Source organism: Macaca nemestrina, chromosome 3 (genome assembly GCF_043159975.1).
Source record: "Macaca nemestrina isolate mMacNem1 chromosome 3, mMacNem.hap1, whole genome shotgun sequence".
In the NCBI taxonomy this organism is placed as follows: Eukaryota; Metazoa; Chordata; class Mammalia; order Primates; family Cercopithecidae; genus Macaca; species Macaca nemestrina.
Genome location: NC_092127.1, coordinates 66,686,382 through 66,708,072, shown reverse-complemented (window position 1 = coordinate 66,708,072; position 21,691 = coordinate 66,686,382). Strand labels below are relative to the sequence as shown.

General features: G+C 39.0%; 2 protein-coding genes across 11 annotated transcripts in view; one reads left to right on the top strand and one right to left on the bottom strand.

Annotated features, from left to right (window-relative positions):
* The window catches only part of LOC105486132 (nudix hydrolase 6), a 30,976-nt gene extending 12,810 nt beyond the window's left edge, over positions 1–18,166 (bottom strand). The window contains exons 1-3 of one of the 5 annotated variants that reach the window (XM_071093079.1): positions 18,150–18,166; positions 12,941–13,144; positions 7,335–7,390 (exon numbers count right to left, since the gene is read on the bottom strand). Coding sequence is in view for 1 of the 5 variants with exons in the window: in XM_011748823.3 (XP_011747125.1) it covers positions 7,335–7,390; positions 12,941–13,144; positions 17,852–18,089 (498 nt within the window). In the remaining 4 variants the exon portion in view is untranslated. The other 4 variants (XM_011748823.3, XM_011748828.3, XM_011748824.2 and 1 more) reach the window with 4 other exon arrangements.
* A 411-nt stretch (positions 18,167–18,577) lies between these two features.
* Positions 18,578–21,691, top strand: part of AFG2A (AFG2 AAA ATPase homolog A) — a 379,087-nt gene continuing 375,973 nt past the window's right edge. For all 6 annotated transcript variants that reach the window (XM_011748818.3, XM_011748817.3, XM_011748819.3 and 3 more), the window contains exon 1: positions 18,578–18,808. In XM_011748818.3, the coding sequence (XP_011747120.2) occupies positions 18,646–18,808 (163 nt within the window). In that variant the 5' untranslated portion in view covers positions 18,578–18,645. The remainder of the gene's footprint in view (positions 18,809–21,691) is intronic.

Below are 21,691 nucleotides of genomic sequence, written 5' to 3'. Positions count from 1 at the left end.
GTGCATGTACAATCCTCTAGCTAGACAGAAAAGTTTTCCAAGTCCCAGTCGACCCAGAAAGTCCAGCTGGCTTCACCTCTCAGTAGGATAGTGTGAAGCACAGGTTAAACATTCACTAAATGCTAAATGGTGGTATTAATAAAATCTAGTTTCTTAATGTCTTACATTAAGTTGATTTTTCTCAGTAGTTTTGTCATATTATAACATTAAAGTTGCATCTTCCAGGCTTTTAGATCATAGCATATCTTATTCAATAGGTTCTTTTTACATTTGGATCTTTTGTTATTTGAAGGCGAATGAGGATGATCATTCATATGTATGCCTGTGTTTATACACGTTACACAGAGACAGTCCCATTATTTGTTTACCCCTCTATGTGCTGTTATACTTTACCTCTGCCAACATAAAAGTGGTCTTTTCCACATAGGAAATTTTAGGAGTGCTATTCACATATTTCCACCCATGAGTCACAGACAGAACTAGGACTTTGAGAGGTCATCTCTAATTCAGGTATTCTCTGATAAGTCACTCAGTGCCTAACACACCTATGACAAATGGTTCCGTGGCTTCCATAGTTTCTCCAAATCCTTTAACAAATATTTGGAGGCTAAGACTGCAGACTAGTCAATAAAGATGCACAAGGATTCCTTCTCTGCTTGCGGATGTCATATGCTCTAATAACAAAATATAATGCAGAATACTGATTCATATAAATATCAATATCTTGTGCTCTGTTGTAGCCACAGGATTACTCGTACTTTTCTCATACAGTTATTTTCATCTTATAGTTAACATTTCTTCAGAAAGTTGGTATTTCTACTTCATGGGGATTATGTTGACTTTATTTTTCTGAGGGAACAATTACGCCAATCAATTATCTTTCATAAGTTAAGTGAACACTCCTAAGAGGTCATCAGTTCTGGTTGCCATCCTGAATATTCCAGACTATTTCTGATTTTAAATACACTGTTCTAATATTAAATACTCTATCTTTTGCTGAGCCCCCAGGCAAGGGGAGGCTGTTTTCTGTGGCCAGAAGAAGGGTGCTGCTTCTGCTGGCTCAGAGGGTTCAAGAGAATTTGAAATTCAATATTCTCATGTCCATTCACTCAGGGGCGCAGGATCCCCACTCTTCTCCTGCTAGGGGATTGGCTTTGACACAGGACACTTATCAAACTCTACTCAGTCTCCTTTGCAGCTCTGATATTCTTACAGTTGGATCTAGGCCTGATTTTCAGTATGGCCTTTGTGCCTGGAGAATATGGGGGTCTCTTTAAATGGTGCCATGGAGGTCTTGGGGTTTTCATATTGTGCCTTGAATTGACAGGCTGACTTGAGCTTGTCATTTTTATTTTGCCAAGGCATCTAAACTAGTTAACAAAAGTTAGCCATCTCCAAAGCTATATAATTATTATTACCCCCTGTACTGTTGAAGTGCCATGGCTACCAAACAACTCAACACTTCAGTTTCCATCTGTACCTCATTCCTTTTCATATGTAACAATCTTAGTAACTGCTATGTTACTATATGCCAGGGCTTATCACTATCCAACTCTATGGATGCCAGAATGCTGACTGGACCTGGCAAGTAGGACGTGTCAAGTATTCTAAATGTCCGAGTAAGACATCTGGGCACTAGAGGATAGGAGATGCCCTTATTAAGTGTTTAGAAGTATAGTTGTCAGAGGTGTTTAAATCAGAGTGACTCCATCTTGTAAAGAGGCTGGGTAAAATAAGGCTGAGACCTGCTGGGCTATATTCCCAGGAGGTTAGGCATTCTAAGTCACAGGATGAGATAGGAGGTCGCACAAGATACAGGTTGTGATAAATGTTGATAAAACATTGCTGATAAAACAGGTTGCAGTAAAGAAGCCAGCCAAAACCCACCAAAACCAAGATGGGGATGAAAGTTACCTCTGGTCATCCTCACTGCTCATTATATGCTAATTATAGTACATCAGCATGCTAAAAGACACTCTCACCATGACAGTTGAGAAATGCCATGGTAATATCAGGAAGTTACCCTATTTGGTCTAAAAAGGGGAGGAACCCTCGGTTCCGGGAATTGCCTGCCCCTTTCCTGGAAAACTCATGAATAAGCCAACCCTTGTTTAGCATATAATCAAGAAATAACTCTAAGTATCCTTAGCAGAGAAGCCCAAGCCACTGCTCTAGTATGGAGTAGTTGTTTTTGAGACGAGTCTCACTCTGTCGCCCTGGCTGGAGGGCAGTGGCACCATCTCAGCTTTTGGCAACCTCTGCCTCCTGGGTTCTAGTGATTCTCCTGCCTCAGCCTCCCGAGTAGCTGGGATTACAGCATGCGCCACCATGCCTTGCTAATTTTTGTGTTTTTTTTAAAGTAGAGATGGGGTTTCACCATGTTGGCCAGGCTGGTCTCAAACTCCTGGCCTCAAGTGATCCACCCGCCTAAGCCTCCCAAAGTGCTGGGATTATAGGCACCAGCCACTGCACCTGGCCTATTCCTTTACTTTCTTAATAAACTTGCTTTCACTTTACGGATTTGCCCGAATTCTTTCTTGTGTGAGATCCAAGAACCCTCTCTTGGGGTCTGGATCAGGACCCCCTTCTGGTAACATAGTAGTCTGTAGATCTCTAAGGTATGGGCTATTTGGTGCACCTTGCAATTATCCCCACTCACAGCACTTGGAGTAATACTTTTTTACATTTTGGAAGCAGCATATATCATATTTGGGAATACTTCTCCAATTCGTTTCTACTAACAAAAAGCTTGGATCCTTTCCTCCTACTGCGAATTGTAAACTAAAAATAAAATCCTAAACCCCTACCAAGTGAATGGACCCCCCCTCTTGACAAAAAGGGACCCCCAAAAAACCTTATAAACTAAATCCCCAGCCATGATGGGTAGGGAAGTTGGACACACCTCATTATACCCCTTCCCTTTTGGAGTTTAGGCACAACTGACGATTATTATGTTAACACAGAGGTCATAAGGTAACAAAATGGACTCTTTGTGACAATACGATACCAAATTATAAACAGGATCTAAAGCCATGCTAGACAAGGGCTAAGTCACATACCCCTGCAGGTCACTCTGACACAGTGTATTATTGGTTAACAGACTTCTTTATTTTAACTTAAAACATTCTTTCTGCTGAATCTAAATTTTTAGACAAAGCTTCACTTCCTTAATCAATTGTAAGTTAGAGAATCTGTGAATCTACCTATAGCCTGTAAGCCCCCTCTTTAAACATCCTGCCTCTTCAAAACATCCCGCCTTTTCAGGCGAAATCAATGTATACCATCCACGTATTGATTTATGTCTCTGCTTGTAACTCCTGCCTCCCTCAAACTTATTAAACAAAACTCTAATTCAATTGCCCACTGGCACACGTTCGCAGGACGTCTTGACACGCATTTCCCAGACCATGGTCACTCATTGGTTCAGAATAAACCTTTTAAAAATGTTTTACAGAGTCTGATTTTTCCATTAACAGCATTAATAAAGTGGCATTCTGATTTATGAATTAATCTCTTATTACCCTGAATTAATCTAACTCAGAATCCAAACAACTCTGAGTAAAGAAAAAAATTAAAGTTTGTTAACTTGTAAAGGACCAACTGCTGAATCATGTGTGCTCTGAAAAGTTCAGCCATCTCAGTGAGCCAAAAACAAAAGGATTTTTAATAAAAACTTCTTTCTTTCCTACTTATAGTCTACAGTCTTTATTTGGGTCTTCTAAAATCTGTAAAAATAGATCATCATCCTAGGTTTTGAGAAGAACTGATAATTACTCTTTATCTCCTTAAATTAATCATCTCCCCCCATCCCAGCTTTTTTTTTTTTTTTTCTTGAGACAGGGTCTTACTCTGTCACCCAGGCTGGAGTGCGGTAGCTTGATTACGGCTCACTGCAGCCTTGACTTTCCAGGCTCAAGCAATCCTTCCACCACAGCCTCCCAAGTAGTTGGGACTACAGGTGCACACCACCATTCCTGCCTATGTTGTTTCTTTAGTTTAGGTTTAGTGAAAAGATTCCTCTATAGGCTTCTGATTCTGCCTATTACTAGTTGTGTAATGTTGAATAAGTTATTGTAACTTCTCTAAATCTCAGTCCTAAAATAATGGAGATAATAATAAGTATGATTATTAAATGAGAAACGTTTCATGGAAATTATTTCATGCAAGTATTTTAGGTCATCACAAATTATTTGATTATCTGGTTTTATTTCTACTGACAGAGCAAAACATGATAGAATTAAATTTTTTTTTTTTTTTTACCCTGAAAACCTCATAAACTAGGATCAGGAATGTGTGCTATAACAGAGGATTAAGTATTAGCAAATGTTTGGCTATGACTTTTTAGGAGGCTAAAGGCCAGAACAGAGCCTTCTGTGTACTACAGGCTGGTACTACCACTTTATTAAGGTTTTTAATTCTCTTTAGATATGACTATAGGTTCTAAGAGCCACCAAATAAACCATTCATGAAGCTATCTAGGGTTAATTACTCAAAAGTCACCAAGCCTAAAGGTATGACCTTCAAATGACTGTAAAGGCCATACTCAGAGTGGAAAAAGGGAAAACTCTCCACTTGAATCTGTATAATTAAACATTACAGGATGAACTCAGTTATTCCAAAGAATGACTAAAACAGTGCCACTGTGGATTGAGTTTTCCCCTACAATGGGATGACACTTATTTATTTGTTTTGTCATTAGGTCTGGATCTCCCTTTGTTTTCTATTTTGAAAAACACTAAGAAACATTTCAGAAAACACTTTCATTTATTTGAAACTAAGATGAATAAAACTAGAGAAGCATTAAGTGCAACCATGATTAACAGAGAACCATAAAAGTTTCAGTGGTTTACCTGGAATTCAGGCAAATTTATTAAACATAGTTTTCACTATTACCCTGTTTTAAAAATATAGCCCAATTCAATTCTTTCCTTTTCAATTACATATTTTGAGTACAGATTGCTCTGGGAGTTTGATTTCTGTAAGCAGAACCTGTTAAGTCACTTGTCTTTGCAGGTTTTATAAGGAAACAAAAAAATCCACTCAAAAAACATAAAGCTGTCTAGTTTTGGAGTAAGACAGTTCAGCTATGTCTGCGAGGAAAGCTCCATTTTTTTCAGACTGCAATGTAGTTTTTAACATTATCAGACCCAAGTTTGTTTTCTATGAATTTCTGTGTTTTATTACATGAATAATAACATGGATAGATTCTTATTTGGTAGATTAACCAACCCTGAAGGACTGCTTGGAGTGGAACAATCATGTTATCTGGCTGTCTTTCAGCCTCTGTTAAAGTCCATAATGAAATTTTATTTGAGAAAATCACTTCTGAAACCCAGTGTGCTATTTAAAAAACCTTCATGGTTTACCCTTTTCTTTCCACAATACCAAAGTGGCTTAGACCACATTTTATCTATACATTGTATAAGTATTTATGCCATGTACATGAAAGATACATAGAAATACAAAATTACCACATTACAATATTTTGTTTGACCATTGAGTCTAACTCCTAAATTTTGTAAGTGGGGAAACTTAGGTCCCCGAGTCAGAAAGACAGTTAATGGCATGGCCAAATCCTAGGGACCCGGGTCCGGGTCTGCTGATGCAGTTTTGTCTCAATAACATCATTCACATGAGCCCAGGAAAGATTAAATAAATTTTGGTGACCTACTTCTTCTTTAAAAGAAAAGAGAGATAATCAAAGGGATATACTTAGAAGACAGTAAAACCCTTTTATGGTATCTCTTTAGAAGTAACTGCTACATACCAAGGTCTAGTATTTTTTCATAACAAAAGAAATTAACTAATTTATGTTACTTGTACATACAGGATTTGTTAATAATGTCTGGGCATATCTTCTGTCTGCTATATTGGAGAGAGTTATAATATCCACTTTGGGTTGAAGCCAACTTGCCAAAGTAGAAGTGGCAAAGGGATTGGAACTCTGGTCAGTCTGGCTCCCAAGTCCATTTTGTTTATATCAGCTCCCTCTCATTGGGCATACTGTTGTCAGGCTAATTTGCATATTGTTATTAGATTAATCTTGTCCATATATCATCATCATCATTTTGTCATCACAATCAAAATCTTTTAATAGTTACTGTTTCCATGTGAAGTCTAAACTCATCTGCCTGGTTCTCAGGCACCCCATAAGTAGGCCCTATTTTTACCACTCAATCATGCCTCCTACTCTCTGGTCATTACCATTACATATATATATGTCCCAATTCAAATACAAAACTTATTGAGGGCTAGGTAAAATACACTTTAGGTGTTCTATAAATTTCTGTTGAGGACAAAAAGCTTAATTCGAATCAGAGATCCTGCCTTAACTAAAACTTCAAAGTTACTTGGAGCCATGAGAATAGTTTTAGATAGCATTTCCAAGAAATGTGTGATACTGCTTTCAGCTATCATTACGAACATTAATTTAAACTTTAAGAACATATGTAGTGGGGAAAAATGTTTGACTGTCCACTAATATTTGCTGAAGTCTCAGAAAGTGTCAAAATCATTATTCTCTTTCACTTTTACTTCTGACTCCCGAGCATGAAAACATCTGATTCCTAATCATGGTACTTCTCTGGGAAATATTTGTTGCTTCTAGTCACCTAGACTCCTTATCTTGGTACCCAATCCTCTTCACATTGTTTCCAATCTAGCTCTCAGGTCAAATATCTTACCACTGTCCACACTCTGGGCCACAATGAACTTTTTACCATTATTTCTGAATTACGTCAGTCCCTTTCTGAGCTCTGTGCCTTTGTACAAGCAATTCTAATTTTATCAGTTTGTTTATCTTTTTTCTTCTGCACCTGGAAAGCTCCTGCTTATTCTTCAAGACCTAGTTTAAATATCACCTCCTCTGAGAAGTCTTTGGGGACTTCTTCAGGCAAAGTTAACTGCTATCATCTATTGTATGACTGTCTTTCCAAATAAATAGTAAGTTGCAGGGCATAAGGTATATTGTCTTACTGCTTTTTCTATTCTCAGCACCTGGACCAGAGTAGAACTCATTGAGTGCTGAATGAATGGAAGAATATCTTGATAATATATTCAAACAGACTTGTCTTCCCAATTAAATACAGTCATTTATAATTTTCCTTTAGCCATAAAGTAATAGATAGTAACACTTGAGTGTTACCTGGAAATTTTCAAGACCTGTATAAGTATGTTGGTTTAAATAAATATCTAAGGTGATCCATAACTGCTTAGAAATTATTTTTTAAATATCTTACTATAACACCTTAGGCATATTAAAATTTCTACATTTTATTCTTCTCTAGAAAGAAATAAACATTTAGAAAGCAATTTATAAAACAGAAGCAGCTTACTTTATTTCGATCTTGTACAACCAGAATTTTTCTAGTACTTTCATCAAATACAGCTCCTATTGGGGAAAAAAGAAAAGATAATTGAGAAATATTAATTTCCTTCACTTTAATCTCCTCCCACACTCTCTGTGGTGATCAAAATTCTACCTATACTTGAAGCCCTGGTTCAAATACAGGTGGAGTATTCCTTATCTAAAATGTTTGAGAGCAGGTGTTAGATTTTTCTGGATTTTGGAATATTTTCATACACATAATGAGGCATCTTGGGGACAGGACCCAAGTTTAAACATGAAATTCATTTATGTTTCATATATACCTTATACACATAGGCTGAAGGCAATTTTTATACAATATTTTAAATAATGTGCATGAAAACCAAGTTTTGACTGCATTTTGACTGTGACTTGTCACATGAGGTCAGATATGGAATTTTCCACTAGTGGCACCATGCCGGTGCTCAAACACTTTTGGATTTTGCAGCATTTTGGATCTTTGATTTGTAGATTGGGGATGGTCAACCTGTACTACCTCATCGATGAAGACACTAAGTGCTTGTCTTAGTCCATTTGGGCTGCTATAACAAAATAACCACAGACTGGATAGTTCATAAAAAACAAACTTGACTGGGCGCAGTGGCTCACGCCTGTAATCCCAGCACTTTGGGAGGCCGAGGTGGGCGGATCACGAGGTCAGGAGATCAAGACCATCCTGGCTAATATGGTGAAACCCCGTCTCTACTAAAAATACAAAAAAAATTAGCCAAGTGTGGTGGCAGGCGCCTGTAGTCCCAGCTACTCGGGAGGCTGAGGCAGGAGAATGGCGTGAACCCGGGAGGTGGAGCTTGCAGCGAGCTGAGATTGAGCCACTGCACTCCAGCCTGGGTGACACAGCGAGACTCCGTCTCAAAAAAAAAAAAAAAGAAAAAAAACAACTTATTTCTCACAGTTCTAGAAGCTAGGAAGTCCAGGAAGTCCAAGATCAAGGTGCTGGTAGATTCAGTGTCTGATAAGGGCTCATTCTTCTAGCCCTGTCCTCACATAGTGAAAGAGGCAAAGAAGCTCCTGTGGGCCTCTTTCATAAGGACACTAATCCCATTCATGGGAGCTCTGTCCTCATGATCTCCTCACCTCCCAAAGGCCCCACCTCTTAAAACCATCACACTGGCGATTAGGTTTCAACATACGAATTTTAGGGGGAACAAACATTCAGACAACAGATGTGCTTACAATATTTATTGAATAAATGAATTGACTTCTCATTTTTATTCCTTGAATCACTATCCATAGAACACCGGCTGTGCCCCCTGATGATCCAAATCTCAAATATCTCAATATTCATTTCAAGAACTTTCTGAAGCCAATTAAATTTTCTTATTATGTATATGTACAACTTTATAATCTACTAATATACTGCTTTGGAAGAGTTCTTTGTTTTATATATAAGTTCTAGTCCATTTCTTTTGTTTATTCATTCATCATACACATTGCATATTCTTTCTTTTTAAAAATATTTCCCTTTGGGCAATGTTGGGTCAAAAATACAAATGATAGTTTAGTGATTTTTATTATGATCATTTAGATGCTATGATTTAAACATTATTTGTATTTAAATAACGTGGGATGATTTTTTTAAAAGATACTTTCTACATATTTGTCCATGTTTCCAATATTGACTGAGTTCCTATATATAATGTATATAGATCCTATGTATATTAATTGAGCTCCTACTATGTACCAGGCATTTTTCTAGGTGCTACAGATATAGTGGTGAACAACACAAATGAAACTTCCTATCCTTATGGGGCTCCTATTTGGGTATGTATGTGGGGAGGTGCCAAAACAAGCAAAAAATACATTATATAGAATATTAGAAGGTGATAAATGCTATGTAGAGATAGAATATAGAGAAGGAATAAATATGTGTAACATGGGGAAAAGTAATTGAAATGCAATTGAAATGAAAACATCACACTTGAGTATTTTAAGGCAGGAAGGAAAATCACCAAGTGAGATATAATTAACATTAACGTTGGCTTCTATTAGAAAATGTAAACTATAATTTAATTGGACTTTACCAGAGGTAGAATGCCAAAGAAATGCCAAGGAAACTTACTCTTAAATTTTAATAATTTGTGGTTACTCAAATTGAACTTCCCCCTAATGAATTCACTGTAAACATGAGCACAGCATCAGACAAAACCAGCACCACTAAAGCACAATTTGAGCGACCCCTGCTGGTCACAACATAAAAATTATTATTATGATTAGGCACTGTGCTTCAATGTACATTAGCTCAGGTATAAGTCACAATAATCCTGTGAGTGATATGAGTGTCTGACTTCATACGGCTCTAAATGGTAGAACTGGGACTAACAGCCAGTCTGTCTAGATTCTAGGCAGGCACACTCTTCTCACTGTGCAATGCTGCCCCTCCACAACACTGAAATTGCTCTCTCAGAAGGCTCACATTTCTATTCCATTCATTAAAAAAAATTGAGTATCTACTTTATGACAGTCACTGTCTTTAGCCTGAGGATATCATGATGACCAAGATAGATAAAATATCTGCCTTTATGGAGTTTGTATTATTGTGGTGGAGATTAAGTGATACAATATAATTAATTATATATACATGATATAACAGAATTTTAGACTGTGATAAATGCTATAAAGAAAAATAGAGCTGGATAAAGGGACAAGGAATGATGGCACTGGTGTGCAGGGAGAAGTCACTTCTAGACAGGAGGGTCAGGAGCTTTTCTGAGAAGGAGACACTTGAGCAGAAACTTTGGCTATAAAGAACTAGATAAAGAAAGTTCTGGAGAAGCGTGCTGCAGGAAGAGGAGCCAGTAGATGCCAAGGCTCTGAGCTAGACACAAGCTTGCTAAGTTTGAAAAGCAAAAGAAAGCAATGGCTCATGCAATTCCAGCCACATCTGCCTTCAGTAGTTTACAACAAATATCAATTATTTTTCTTTCCACCTAAAACTTTGCACCCCAGCCTGGGCAACATGGCGAAACCCTATCTCTATGAAAAATATAGGCCGGGCGCGGTGGCTCAAGCCTGTAATCCCAGCACTTTGGGAGGCCGAGACGGGCGGATCACGAGGTCAGGAGATCGAGACCATCCTGGCGAACACGGTGAAACCCCGTCTCTACTAAAAAAATACAAAAAACTAGCCAGGCGAGGTGGCAGGCGCCTGTAGTCCCAGCTACACAGGAAGCTGAGGCAGGAGAATGGCGTAAACCCGGGAGGCGGAGCTTGCAGTGAGCTGAGATCCGGCCACTGCGCTCCAGCCTCGGCGACAGAGCGAGACTCCGTCTCAAAAAAAAAAAAAAAAAAAAATATATATATATATATTTTATATATATATATATTTTATATATATATATATATTTTATATATATATATATATATATATATAACAATTGGCCTGGCATGGTGGCGCATGCCTGTAGTCCCAGCTACTTGGGAGGCTAAGGCAGGAGGATCACTTGAGCTAAAGAGGTCGGAATGAGCTCAGATCACGCCACTGCATTCCAGCCTGGGTGACAAAGTAAGACCCTGCCTCAAAAGAAAAAAAAAAGAAAAACAGAAAGCAACTCTGCATCTTTCCAGAACAATTTCTTACATTACCTTGTCCACACCCCCAATAGTGGCTTCAAATCCTAGTTAGTGCTCAAGATTGGTCAAGTTCTGTATTTCCTATTCTTTGAGCTGCTCTAAACTATAATGCACAATATAGTACTTAGTTAACAACAGGTCCTTCATAGGATACTCTTTTTGCATATATTACCAATTCTGTGTTAATAACTGGAAACTCTTAAGAGTCTGTGCCCGTGAATGATAATTTGTATAACTTTCCATTGAAGTGTGAGGCTGTCACTAAATTATTGAGTAGAATCTTTTGAAATAGAGCTGAACGGAGAGTTTCTGAATGTCTACTTGCTACAGGGAAGCAAGACAGGGACAGAGAAGACATCATTAGGCATTCTTGAACAACTCCTTGAAAAATCTTTAGAAAAGCCTTGAAAAGCCTTTAGAAAAGCTTTGAAAAGCAAACTCCCTTAGAAACTCTTGTAAATTATATAAAGGCAAATAAAATTATTAATTAAATAATGTTTTATTGCTTTCATTTATTAAGGTAATAAGGATTCCTTACTATTATAGTTTTTCTGGAAATCTAAGAATTTCCTTAACCCTAGTCCTTAAAGGGTAGTACTGAGACCACCACCAGCAGCAGCAGCAGCAGCAGCAGCAAAAACAGAAAAAGCCAGGAAAACCATCTGAATTTTCAGGCCCCACCCCAGACCTACTGAATCAGAAACTCTGGATATAGGGCCCAGCAAGCTGTTGTAAGATTCCAGGTGATTTTGATGCAATCTACAATTTGAGAACCCCCGTCTTACTCCGAGGGAAGTCTTCTCTCAACTTTCTTATGTCTCTGAAGTTAATCAGCCACTTCAAAATTCTACCCTACACTTAAATTACACTATTTAAACAACTATTCGGCACAATAATGTAAATATGATTAAGAAGTAATGTTCAAATCATTGAAAAGTTGGTTTGCTTTACCTGAAATTCAACATAAAAGTTATCATTTACTTTACAAATTCACATAATTAGTGCTAACATGTTTTACTCTACAATAAATTTATTCCCTGATCCCAATTCAGTGCTACTATTTGAGTAGTGAAGTTTAACTATATGTGTAAAATATATTCAAGTATATCTTTTGGAAAACTAAACACTAAACTTGTTCTCTGTGTTGCTGTCTACTGATTGAGGCAAACTTCATCTATTTAAAAAGCACTATGTAATAGATACTGTAGCCCCCTTGTCCAGTTTTGCTTTCCGTGGTTTCAGTTATACAAGGTCAACCATGGTCTCAAAATGTTACATCACTACTCTTGTGCCTTGGGGCCATTAATAAGTAAAATAAGGGTTATTTGAATCCAAGTACTGTGATACTGGGACAGCTGATCTGATAATAGGGAAGGCTACTAAGTAACTAACGGATGGGTAGCCTATAGATACACTGGACATGGGGATGATTCACAGCCTGGATAGGACAGAGCAGGATGGTGAGAGATTTCATTGCACTACTCACAACAGCATGCAATTTAAAACTTAAAGAGTTTTTTCTGGAATTTTCCATTTAGGCCATAATGCCTGTCATTCACCTCACTTCACCTCATCATGCAGGCGTTTTATCATTTCATAACATCCCAAGAAAGGTGAATACAAAACATTATTTTGAGAGAGACCACATTCACATAACTTTTATTACAGTATACTTTTATAACTGTTCTAATTTATTATTAGTCATTGTTAATCTCTTACTGTGCCTAACTTATAAATTAAACTTTATCATAAATATGTGTGATAGGAAAAAACATGGTATAGATATAGGGTTTGGTACTATCTGCAGTTACAGGTGCCCACTGGGGGTCTTGGAACACGTCCTGTGCAGATAAGGTGGAAAAACTGTAATCATTTAATCAAATAACTCATTCCACATGAATAAACTATTTGCTTAGCTGTAACAAGCAAGAAATTGGGTGAACTTCTAAAAAGTTAATTCTGGTTGTCATGAGTTTGAATTACCTGCAACTCCTACTTGATGTGAAGCATATCCTGGTAATCTGCTGGGCCCTTCTCCCAGCCACAGAGTCAACGTTGATGAATCCGATTCTGCATGGTGAAAGCAGAAGCCCAGGGAAGCGGCGGGGGCAATAAATCGGCTTTGGAGGATGGGAATGTGCAGCCATACAGCTGTTCTACCTTCTGATCGCCATTGCTGTACTGCAGCTAAATGCAGAAGAAAAAAGTCTAAATAATTTCCAAAGAAACAAGTGGAATAAATTAAAACTCACCTCAGGGTTTCACCTCCTCCATGAAGCCATCTTTAAGCAAAAGAGGTCCCTAAATGTCTTGTTCACATCGTTGGCACTGGAACTACCATGTTTTATAATAACCACCTTGTTTATATGATTTTTCCATCAGACTGAATTCCTTCAGAATAAAGTCAGTACACTGCTGACCTTTATATCCATACCACCAAAGACAATGGTTGGCACATAACAGATGTTCTGTAGTTTCAGAGTGGACAAATAAACGGATTTAAACCAAATCAAATACCATTTTAATGCTGTTCCTTTTAACATCCTTAGGTTTAATATTAATGACAATTATGGACTTCTATTTTTTTTCTTCCTTTAGGAGTTCTGTTATGTTTTTAATGTATACATTTCAAGGTAGTTAAACTTTGTTTTTAAATAACGTATGCTGGCTCTAGAAATTTTGAAAAAAATATGAAGAAATCAAACTTCACATTTTACTAGTATATAGGAATAAAATTCTAATTTTACTTTATTATAGATAATATCATGATGAACATAATCACAGGTTTTCTATCTTTGCCTTCTTTAAATTCTCTTACTTTATTACTTAAGATTGAGCCAGGAGAAAAAGATGCTAATATCTATTTGAAACTAAGTTCCAAGCACTTTATATATATTAGCTTATTAAGTACACAACCATGAAAGGTATTACTACCTTAAGTTTATGGGTGAAGAAATAAATACTTCAGTTTTAGAGTTTTTAGAAAAACTTTTCAGATCACTTTCTTCATCCATCATCTCACTTAACCTTTATAATAACCCTGTAAAGCATGTGTGTGTGCGTGCGTATGTGTGTGCATGTGTACACGCATGTAAGAGTGTGTGTGTGTCTGTCTTTGGGGGTTGATTATATATCTAGTAGTTAATTAACTTTCCCTTCTCTTTTCCCTAGCTCTGCAGTAAGCTCCTCTCTTTTAAGGACAATGTTCTCTACCTCTTTGAAAGTTGGTGTGCCTAGCACAGTGACAGACACATGGGGCCTTTAATAGAGACTTCCTGATTGGTGTTAGCATGCAGTGCAGTTATGGGATCAGGTCCTACTCACCTTGCTCTTTCTCTGATGACATCTTTTAAAAATGGAGGTAAAGTACATAAAGTGAAATGTACAAATCTTAAGCGTACATTTCATGAGATTTGACATATGCATATACCCGTAACTCACACTTTAACACTATAGAACATTTCTATCACCCCATAAATTTTACATGTGCTCCTTCCCAGGCAATCCTTCCAGTCAAATTAAAAGGCTAATTTCTAAAAGCCATGCTATTTTCTTACTGTTTTATATCTACACTCTTTGTCTTGGAGAATCCACTCTCACTGCATCAGCTGACATCTACATGAGGATGGCTGCCCAGTCCTGATCTCACTGAACACTAAACTTTCTGTTTTCCGGTTGCTCCCAGACATTTTCTGTCCTGAAGGTTACCACTTCAAACTTAATAAAATGTGTTCAAAACTGAATCTTTTTTTTTTTTCTTTTTTTTTTGAGACAGAGTCTTGCTCTGTCGCCAGGCTGGAGCACAATGGCGCAATCTCAGCTCACTAAAACCTCTGCCTCCTGGGTTCAAGCGATTCTCCTGTCTCAGCCTCCCAAGTAGCTGGAATTAAAGGCACATGCCACCACACCCAGCTAATTTATGTATTTTTAGTAGAGAAAGGGTTTCACCATATTGGTCAGGATGGTCTTGATCTCTTGACCTCGCGATTTGCCCACCTCAGCCTCCCAAAGTGCTGGTATTACAGGTGTGAGCCACTACACCACTACGCCCAAACTGAATCTTACACCCCAAACTAGCTTCATTTATAAGCTTATTTATTTCTGGCACCAATGCTTGAAACCTTAGAATCATTTTTAAATTGCTTTCTTCTTTTCTCTAATAAGCTTTATTGCTTTTTCTTCTCCCACCTCCCATTCCCATTGCTAATATCTATCCTTCAAAGTCCAGCTCATATTCCATGTCTTTGACCAAAGTCTTTCCTAACCACTGCTCATGAGCTCACCATTATATGAATTTAAAGACTAGTATGTCTGTACAATTTATTAGAACTTATTACATATGACCTAATGATATCTCTTCCATTAGCTATTTTTTTGAATCTTGTTTAATATTTTATGCATTTGCAATCCTCCAGGTTAACCCTACATTATGCACTGGGGCTCAATTTGTACTAATAAAATGATTGGTTTGCCTAAAGTCACATAGCTAGTTGGTGGCATGGCAGGGACCAGAACCAGCACTATTTCCTTACTGATGCAGATATATTATGTGTGAAGCTAACAAAATATTGCCTGATTATCCCTCTAACTTTAGTTGTTGGTAACAAAACATCAATAGTTCATGTTCTGAAAGAATATGAATAGTTGGCTTCTTATTCCACTAAGAATATGGACTTCTTAGTCCATAAAGACTAAGAATAGTCTTTATTCTTAAAGACTAATAGCGGACTTCATGTGTAGTCTTTCTTTATAGGCCCTACCATTCAGTTAGTTTTGTTCAATTATAACAACAGAACCAGCAGTAGTTCTTCAAGGTAGCATAGTGCAGTGAGTAAGACAGGTGTAGAGCCAGGGCAAGTAACTTTTTCTCTCTGTGCCTCAGTGCTGTCATCTTTAAAATGGGAATAATAATACTATCTACCTCAAAGGGTTGTTAGGAGGATGAAATGAATCACTATTTGTAAAGATCCTAAAACATCTACCACTAAGTGCAACAAAATTTGTTTTATTGAAAAAATATAACAAGTATTTGGTACTTAAGTTTACAAATCAGTTTCACCTTTGATCAACACATCTATCCAGTAATTAGAGCTGGTGTTATTCACAAAAAGCAAGCTAAGAAGCAAATATTTTCAGTGGCAATTTGCCTAATGCCTGGCTAAGCACATGGCAGAACCTGGTACTTGAACCCAGAATGTGCAACTCCAAATCGAACAGCTTTCTGCTTTGCTGATTGGGGTAGTGCTTTGCTCACATGTTTGGTCGTTGATAAGTATCAGTGTGTGCAACACCTGTGTCTACCCACACACTGGAAGATAAATTGATTGATTCTCCTATTAGTGACATCGTTGCAGTCTAAGTGGGCTTGTCAGCAACTACTACCAAGTAGGAGAGAAAATAATGTGAAGAGGTAAGAAGTTGAGAATGAGGATGAGTAAACATAGAAAAAACTAGCTCAATTATATTTACAGATATGTTTCTTGCTGTATTGCTCAATAAGATAAAGATTATTTTGAGTTTCCAGTGTGAGAGATCTTTCCATAGCCGAATTTGCATGCTAGGCCTTCAATTAGATTATAAGACCCTCAGAGGCAGTTTGAAAAACTGCTGCACCACTAAATCAAGGACTTCTTCCAAAGTGAAGGCTCCTCCATCCAAGCTCAAGGTTCAAAGCCAGTAGAAAGTTTTCTTATTGAAGACTGAAACCACCCACCACCTTCCCTGGTTAATCATAAAAGAAGCGTTATTCTAAAAAAACTCCAGTTTTTGCTGGGACAGCTATTGACCCAATTTGTATACAAATGTGACACTTTGAACCTCTCTGGTTTAGTATTTGATAGCCCAACAGGGTGACTATATTCAATAATGATTCAGGCTGGGTGCAGTGGCTCCAACCTGTAATCCCAGCACTTTGAGAGGCCAAGGCGGGAGAATCAGTTGAGCCCAGGAGACTGAGACCACCCTGGGCAACACAGTGAGACACGTTTCTAGAAAAAATAGAAAAAAGTTAGCCAGATGCGCGCCTGTAGTCCCAGCTACCCAGGACCTGAGGTGGGAGGATTGCTTGACTCGGGGTTGGAGGCTGCAGTGAACCGTGTTCCCACCACTGCACTCTAGCCTGGGAGACAGAATGATACCCTGTCTCAAAACAAACAAACAAACAAACAAACAAAAAAACACTTGTACATTTAAAAATAACTAAAAGAGTAACTGGATTGTGGTTGAATGCTTGTGGTGAAGAATATCTCATTTACCCTGATGTAATTATTACACATTATACACCTGTATCAAAATAGCTCATATACCCCATAAACATACACACCTACTATGTACCCACAAAAATTAAAAATTAAAAAAGAAAAAGTCTCTTTGGTTCACTCAGTCCACCATCCGTATTAGAATGTAAGACAGTTTTTTTTCCTTGGGAAAAGTGTCCAACAGAACCAAGGCTCGGTAAAGGATAGTAATAATGTAATAATATTAACAAACATCTACTGAGCTTTATATATGTGGCAGGCACTGTGCTGTGCATTTTATATGCATTATCCAAATTTACTCTCAGTAATTTCAGGAGTTCCTATTACCGGGGTCTACGTAAGAGGAAATGGTGGTTGACGGCAATTTCCGAATGCCCCACACTAGAAAGTGGACCAGCAACCAGGGTTGCAGATCCCAAGTCCGGAATCTTCACCATTTCACCCAACCGCCTTAGAGGCCTCCCAGCAAAGGGTCTAAGCACAAATGCTCCAGAAAACAAGTCCAGGTCACGCGTGCCTTCTCCCCTTCCCTCTGGGCTCGATACTGGTGCACAGAGCGACTCGGGAGTGGGGGTCGCGGTTACTTCATTAGAAAAGCTCTGAAGCCCCGGGAGCCCTTCGTCCCAGGCGCACTTGCCCTGCAAACCCTTCTGGAAGGCGGCAGCGTCCAGGCGGTCCAGCGCGTCGAGCCGCGCCAGGCGCACCGAGATGCCCCCGAATCTGTCCAGCTCGCCCTGCAGATCGCACGTTCCAACTGGGGGATTCCGCACGTAACCCTGTGCGCCCGAGGCCCCGCGGTAACCCGCCGAAGGCCCAGGGCTGTACGTTCGGGCAAGCGCCGCGCGCCAGCCGGCCCAGCTCAGTAGCGGACGCATCTTCACGCTGCCTCGCCCAAATGACCCTTCCGCGCGCCGGAGCGGAGATCGCGGCCGTACATTTTAGAAGAGTGTCATCAATTCCCTCAGAGTTGAGCTGGGGTTATCACTCTGCAGAGCCAAGCCAAGACTGCGAAGTCGTCCACCAGCCCCTCTCAGCAATTTGTCCCACTCCAGTTAAGCGGGGAAAACCTCCTCCCCCACCGCCACCCACTTATTTTGTTTGGTAGTGTAATTCAATAGACGTTGGTTTAGGAATGGGGAAGCCGGGAGGAGATGCAAAAACGTCCTGTTTTTCAGGAATTTACAATCTAAGTGGCAGTTCCGTTCCCGGAACCTATCGTCTTTCGCAGACGCCGTTCCAGCTGTTCCAAAGATTGCTGGTTTTGAAAACACTCAGTCCCTCCCACCACGCTGTCCGCTGCTGCGCTCCACTCTGGGGATTACGGCGCAGGGGCGGAACCTCGCTGACTTCTGCCCCGGAAGTTTTTCTCTCAGTGGAAGCGCGCACGTTGAATCGGCTTTTCTACTGCATCGGCCAGGCTACCTTGGGATCATGTCTTCCAAGAAGAACAGAAAGCGGCTGAACCAAAGCGCGGAAAATGGTTCGCCCTTGCCCTCTGCTGCTTCCTCTTGTGCGGTGGCACGGGCTCCTTCTGCTGGATCAGATTTAGCGGCAGCCGCCGGGACTCTGACGGTGACCAACTTCTTAGAAAAGGGTAAAGAACTCCGGGAGGGAGACTAGAGGCCGAGGGGCGCAACCTGAGGGGAGGGAGACTCAGTGATACTGACTTGGGGTGCAGAGACTTTTGAAATTTGGGCGTGGCATGGGTCTGAATGCGGCACCAAAGCGTGTAAGACTTCTGTATGCAAGAAGCATGCAAACGTAGCCGCGCCTGCATTGGAGAAGTTAGGCTGAAATGGTTTATCCGTATCCAAAGTGTCTCTTGTAAATTAATTTGATTTTTTAAGTTGCGCTTGAAACGCTTTGTCTCCTTTAACATTAACGACATATTTAATTGCAAAATTTTTCGTAACTAGCTAACATGGGATACTTATCCTAAAAAACTAAACAACTAATAAAGTAAAAATGTGGATCACTCTGCCTTTAGGAGTGATGACATAGCATTTTCTTCCAGTACTACACAGGTTATGATATTTAATAACTGCTAGTAACTGCACACTGGTGTTAGCAGTATATATAGCTCATCTAATTTCTACAGAAGCCGTGACCGATGGGTATAGTAATGACCGTTTTATAGAGGAAGGAAAGGCAACGTGATTCCATTCAGGCTACACAGGTACTAAGAGGCAGAGCTGATATTTGAGTCCAGATGTGTTTGACTTCAAAGCCATTGTCCCAGATGACAGCTCCCTTGATTTGGGAGAACAAATTTATACTTAAAAGTCTTATAAATTGAATTGTAAATTGAAATTTTATATTTGATGTGTAATAGCTTTGAACAATGGACCAGATTAAACTAGTGGCAACATTTTTTATGTCTAATCAGACCTTAAAGACGATTTAGAGTTCACATGGCATTTTCACTCTTCCTTAGGTATGGGAGGACAACTTGTTCTGTCGTGAAGGTTCAACTTGTTTTTGAACTAGATCCTTCCCATTGACATCTAAACATGCTCATTTCTCTTCCACTTTAAATCAGAACAAAAGCTCCACATTTTCTTCCTGCAACCATCTCTCTGTCCATTGCCAAACTTCTAAAATGGAGTGGTCTCTGCCGCCTCATCACTTACATACTCTCCTTAGCCTATTCCTCTTTGACTTCCACCCCGTAATTCCATGGAAACTGTTCCTGGTGTGGTCTCCGAGCATCTCCATGTTGATAAACCTTACTTGACCACAGCAACTTTTGGTATTTTTGACCATTTCCTCCTTCTTGAAACACTTAACTTCTTATTTGTTGTCAAACTTGCCTAGTTTTCTTCATCTTTGTTGATGTTTCATCATTTTCCTTTGCAGGCTCGTCCTCTTCCCTTGACCATTAAATGTTGAAGTTTGTCAATTCTTAGTCCAAAACCTTTTTTTCCTCTCAGTAAATCCTCTCTCCCTAGCAAGTTCATCCAGTGACCGGAGTTTCTCATCCATAGTCTCTTCAGTGTCAGATTTATATTTGTAAATCTTTTGTTTTTGCATCTTGATATAGTTGTCTTTCAGCCAAGTGCTTCTCAAGCTCTCTGTGGTGAAGACTTTAACATTTACAATAGGTCACAGGTCGGCATTTTTGTAAAATACAGTCAAAATGATTTTCTAGAAAAATAAGGAAAAAATTTTATTAAACAGATGTGAAATTATTCTGCAAATTTCAATAAAAGCTTCTAAACACTTATTCTCATGTTTTGCACTTGTCATGAAGCACTGACAAATTGTTGTGGGCCATATTTTGAATATGGTGCTGTACAATCACTCTTCTCATGAGTGTCTCAAAGATACTTCGGGACTAACTTCATGAGCCCGCATTTCCTCCAACAAAACAAACTTTCATTTTGTTCAGTTTTTTGCATTGCAAAATTCACAAATGTAAGAGTCATCCATGACTCTCCCCCCCATATCTCACATACCTAGTTCACCACTAAATCATGTTTATTACCTAAATATTTTACATATTCCTCTTCTACATGGCATTCCCACTGTTTCTACCTTAATTTCAGATGCCATCATCTCTCACCTGGACTGCTACAACAGCCTTTTAGTTGATTTTCCTGCTTCCAGTTTTGCCCCTTACTCGTTTTCTGTTCTACAGCCAGAATGATCTTGTAAGATGCAGATCTTGTCATGACATTGCTTTTCATCCCTTTCTGAACTCCCATTGCTGTCAGAATAATGACCAGCATCTTAATGCAGCCTGTTGCACTATTGTCCTGGGTGGTCTTGACCTTCTTTACATAGCTTCCCTATGTTTCCACCACTCTGTCTATACTCTCCTGAGGATGCGCCATACCACCTTCTGCCCAGGAACTTTGTACATGCTGTCTTCTTTGCTGAGAATTATCTTTTTCTTCTCTTCATTTAGTTAGTTCCTACTCTTCTTTCAGACCTGATTTTAATATCACTTCCTTTGAGAAACATTCTCATATTCAAAATCAGGTCAGATCCCACATTATAGGCTCTCCTGGCACTCTAAGTCATTTTTTCATTGTATTAATCTTAGTTTATAATTTTACAGCTATTCACTGATTGCTTAATAACTCACTCATCCTACAAGGCTATAAGGTCTGTGAGACCAAGGACTTGTGAACAAAAGTGCCTAGCATAGTATCTGCCATATAGTAGGCACGTAGTACTTATTTGCCGAATGAATAAATGAAGGGTGGATGGTTGTTTGAAATTATCTTTACTATCTTGTTAATCTGATACTTAAGGTGCTCAATCAATGTGAAAGTAGTCAATGGGGAAATTAGATGTTGACATATTTTTAAAGTATTGGAGGAGTGAGGTGAGAAGGGAACTCTGTGGACAACTTGAGTAGACCTGTGTAGTGTAAGCAGAGAACACAGTGGTGATGTTTTGGAAAATGAGACCGGTGGATGGGAATTTGAACATGATTACCCTTGAAAGAGAAGGTGGAGAATAAATCCTGGGG